At 40.4% G+C, this 3,633-nt stretch overlaps 1 protein-coding gene across 2 annotated transcripts; it reads right to left on the reverse strand.

The window, feature by feature from the left end:
* Positions 1-341: 341 nt before the first annotated feature.
* Positions 342-2,764, reverse strand: hoxb13a (homeobox B13a). 2 transcript variants are annotated; one of them, XM_043674785.1, is made up of 2 exons: positions 2,031-2,764; positions 342-1,603 (listed from the first exon to the last, which is right to left on the reverse strand). In XM_043674785.1, the coding sequence occupies exons 1-2, from the start codon at positions 2,704-2,706 to the stop codon at positions 1,356-1,358; spliced, it is 924 nt and encodes a 307-aa protein (XP_043530720.1). In that variant the 5' UTR covers positions 2,707-2,764; the 3' UTR covers positions 342-1,355. The 2 variants fall into 2 exon arrangements, with proteins under 2 accessions (XP_043530720.1, XP_043530719.1); XM_043674784.1 differs by having other exon boundaries at positions 342-1,606.
* Between the last annotated feature and the right edge of the window lie 869 nt (positions 2,765-3,633).

A 3,633-nucleotide genomic window follows, 5' to 3' on the forward strand; every position in this document is an offset into this window, starting at 1 on the left:
TTCAGTAAAGTGGCAGCTTTATCTAGACAGCGATCGGAAAGCTTCTCTTCTCACCAAAATCTTCCTTAATTGAATTTCAGTTGCAGCAAGTAATTCACTGGTTTGTGCCCTCAATACTAATGATCAGTCGTCTGAAAACCAGGCGACCAGCCAAACACTATTTAAAGTGTGAAGTCCAAGACGAATGTTCATTTGTGTGATAGCGCCCGGCTTCAGCCAGTATAATTTGCCGATGTCTTTCTTTCATTCAAATAAAACAAAGAACCGCGGGTGCTGGAAATCTAAAACAACAACAGGAATCGTTGGAGAGTGTTTTTGCATCAATTTCTGTATTTTCTTTCTTTCATTTCGTTTTTCCTTTTTACAAAAGCAGTGAGTTATTTCTGGATACGCACCAATTTCGTCCAACTTTGTTTAAAATACTTCAATTAATTTTACGAATTTACTTTAAGGGAACGCATTTACTGATTTTAAAACTGTTAATATAGTTAATTGTACCCTTCCAGAAAGTAGGCTTTGCCTCAATTACAATTTCTCAACGTTTGTTTTGTGATCTAATCAACATATTAAATTTAAAAACCTATTGTTACTGCCAAGCGCGAAAAGCTACGAGAATCCATTTATCCTTTTAAAATCAAGATGACTTAGATGAAACTAATTTATACATTTTGAAAACATAAAGCAGTAGATGTATCATACAACTTCAGGTTTACTTAATAACTGTTCATTATCTCATTGCATCTCATTGCATTATAAATCAGTAACAATATCACTTCATTGGTTTCTCATATATTATAAGAAATATGTTATATACCAAAGGGCCATTGCTACTATCATTAGATGGGTGTGGAATGTAAGCACATTCCCTGAAAAACTAATATGGTCACAAAACGTTCAACCCTATTTTTCTTATTATTAACATTTCCTCTCAAACCTTTGAGATTATAAACAGCTTTCAGGCGGTTTTACTGCAATCATTGCCAAAACTCGACAGTTTAATACGTAACCCAAACAAAACATAAAATTAGCATCTACACCAGTAAGACATACGTTACATACCTCCACTAAAACATGACTGATAATAAACAGTGATGTCGGTATGGTTACAGCGTTGTTATAATTAAATGTACATTCTGACCATCTATTTTAGTCCATTTTAATGGCATTCCATATCATCTCCTCCGTTACAATATGAAAAGCAGGAGGACATGTTAGCATTCTGCAGGCAAGGCTCCGTGAAATAAGTGTGCATTTAAACCTGGTCTGTCAAAATCGTCTTTCGCACTGTTGTGATAAATTTCCCCAATTGAACAGTTTCAATTACCTTTTTTTTAATAATAAAAAGGGAGTAATAACTAAGGTGTGTTGCTTTTTACTTTCGCGATGACTTTCTTTTCCTTCACTCTTCTGTTTTGAAACCAGATGGTGATCTGCCGTTCGCTCAGGTTTGTGGCCGCCGAGATCTTCCTCCTCTTGTCTTTCGTGATGAATTTATTTGTCGCATATTCTCTCTCCAGTTCTTTGAGTTGGACTTTGGTGTAAGGAATCCTTTTCTTCCTCCCGCGCCGAAAGGAACTTCCATCCTGTTGGTGAGCTGCAACATCTGCTGTGTGTAACCAGACACGCCCCGCCAAAAAAGCACAGAAAACAACATCAGAAAAAGAAAGTGCAACATTGAAAATAATGCAGATAAATTAATTTAAAACAAACTTATGACTATGGATTTTCAGATTCTTAAAGGAATATGTACAACTATGCCCATGTGGCAATGAGCCCTGAGGAGTTAATTCTGCAACAAACGTATTAACATACAAGGCTGTGCAACAAAAGCACAGCTCTGCAACTGATGATATTCTGAGTTCCTTCACTGAAAGCATGAAATATAACTCTACATTTTTCAATCCTGTTCTAAATTATCAGAAATGATTATCTGACAAATGCTTAAAACCGTGATGATGCCAATCGAATTAAATATGTAATGTTTGGAATGGCTCATTCTTCTCTGAGAGAATGCAACAATAACCTGTTACCTGCCAGAGTGGATTTCCAGAGGTGTCCTGATTGTGGCTGTTCCTTAGAGCAGCACATCTGACTATTCCACCCATTAAGGGCCCAGGGCTGGTAGCCTTCCATAGGCAACAAGGCTTCGTGTCTCGGCTCTCCCGCGCCACTGATAGTTTGGACCACAGAAACGTCCAGATAGCTGGGCATTGGTTGGTAGGCACTCGCGTAGCCATGGTAGAAAGCGAATTCCTTCGGTCGGCCTGGGTACTCATCAGTGGGGACAGAACTGTCTATGTATTTGTCTCCTGGGTAACTAGATAGGGCGGCAGGCTGGGTGCAAGGCTTGATTGAACTTCGACCCATTCGACAGGAGTAGTAGCCGCTCCCGAAATATCCATACGGTAAAGGGGCGGCGGTGGAGGCCTGGGGAACTGGGCACGGGGTGCATTGCTTGCCGGGTTCCACTCCCCCAGGGCCGGAGACGTCGACTGTTGAATAGCTAGAACTGTGAACCAAAGGTGAAGGGTGAGCTCCGAGGGCAGAATGTGCCATCAAATTCCTGCACTGGTTCGCAGAGAAATTGCCGGCACCAACAAAACCTTCCATTACCCCGCTATTCTTGTTAACCTCCTCCGAGTTGCTGTCATACAGGAACATCACAGTGTCGACCCAGCGCGGCTTGAGAAGCAGTGACACTGTCATATCACGTTCAGCATTGGCTCTACAGTTCCTTTTAAGAGACGCAGGACTGAGAGCAATAGCGAATTTCTCCCAGCTAACTGCACTGACGCACAAGCCCGGGTTAAAAAAACACGCACGCCCATTGGCTGCCCGGGAATCACATGCTATGCAAACACTGACAATAAAACTTGCCGCAGAATTGGCAAAGAAAGATTAATCGCGAAATAGAAAATATTAAAAGCACGCGTTAAAGAATGCATAGTAGTTGCAATTATAGAAAGTGGGGGAATTGCGTTGGGCAAATCACATTGAACAAACCGCACATTTTCCATTGAAATTAAACGATGTGACACATGAACTAAATAAAGATATTTTCAGTATCTGGAATCTCTCTGCTGCATAATCGGCGATGTATTTGATTCAGTTTGATGGGGTACAGTTTCCTGTTTTTAATCCTGTTTCGGGATAAATGGTTTTCCTCCCAGTGCTGAGACGTTTGACATTCTTATTGCCGCGCCAACAGTACCTCGTGTGTATTGGTCGATTAAGGGTTTCCTTTGGCAATTCGTTTGCGTTAGAACTAATCCGTGAAATCTTTCCCTTCTTAACTTTTGTTCCCCCCAAGTTGCCAAAAGAAGCCCAAAATTTCGAAGTTGGTGAATCCAGGCTGAAGAGAAGCGTCTGGCTCTGTCAGCAATTCTAGAAACCAAGATTTCTTGGCTATTGCTATGTTTCTGTCAGGCCCACTGGGTTGTACGTTACAACTAATGAGAGAATGGTAGTTGGTTAGCATCACTTTTTAATTGAAAAATAATAACGATGAAGTGTTAAATTATATAAAACAGTTACTCTTCACATAAAACCAATGCTTTCAGATAATGTGCGTGGAAAGTTTTAAATTCCGACGCATTTGCACCACCTTCCAGTAATCTACAGCATATTAATAAA

Source organism: Chiloscyllium plagiosum, chromosome 33 (assembly GCF_004010195.1).
Source record: "Chiloscyllium plagiosum isolate BGI_BamShark_2017 chromosome 33, ASM401019v2, whole genome shotgun sequence".
Taxonomy (NCBI): Eukaryota; Metazoa; Chordata; class Chondrichthyes; order Orectolobiformes; family Hemiscylliidae; genus Chiloscyllium; species Chiloscyllium plagiosum.

What these genes read in the sequence shown, in the direction of transcription:
- hoxb13a (XM_043674784.1), bottom strand. Translation starts at nt 2,706, where the DNA reads ATGACAGTGTCACTGCTTCTCAAGCCGCGCTGGGTCGACACTGTGATG. An exon ending in CTGGAAATCCACTCTGGCAG is followed by an intron (nt 1,607 to 2,030) that starts GTAACAGGTTAT and finishes GGTTACACACAG; the next exon opens with CAGATGTTGCAGCTCACCAA.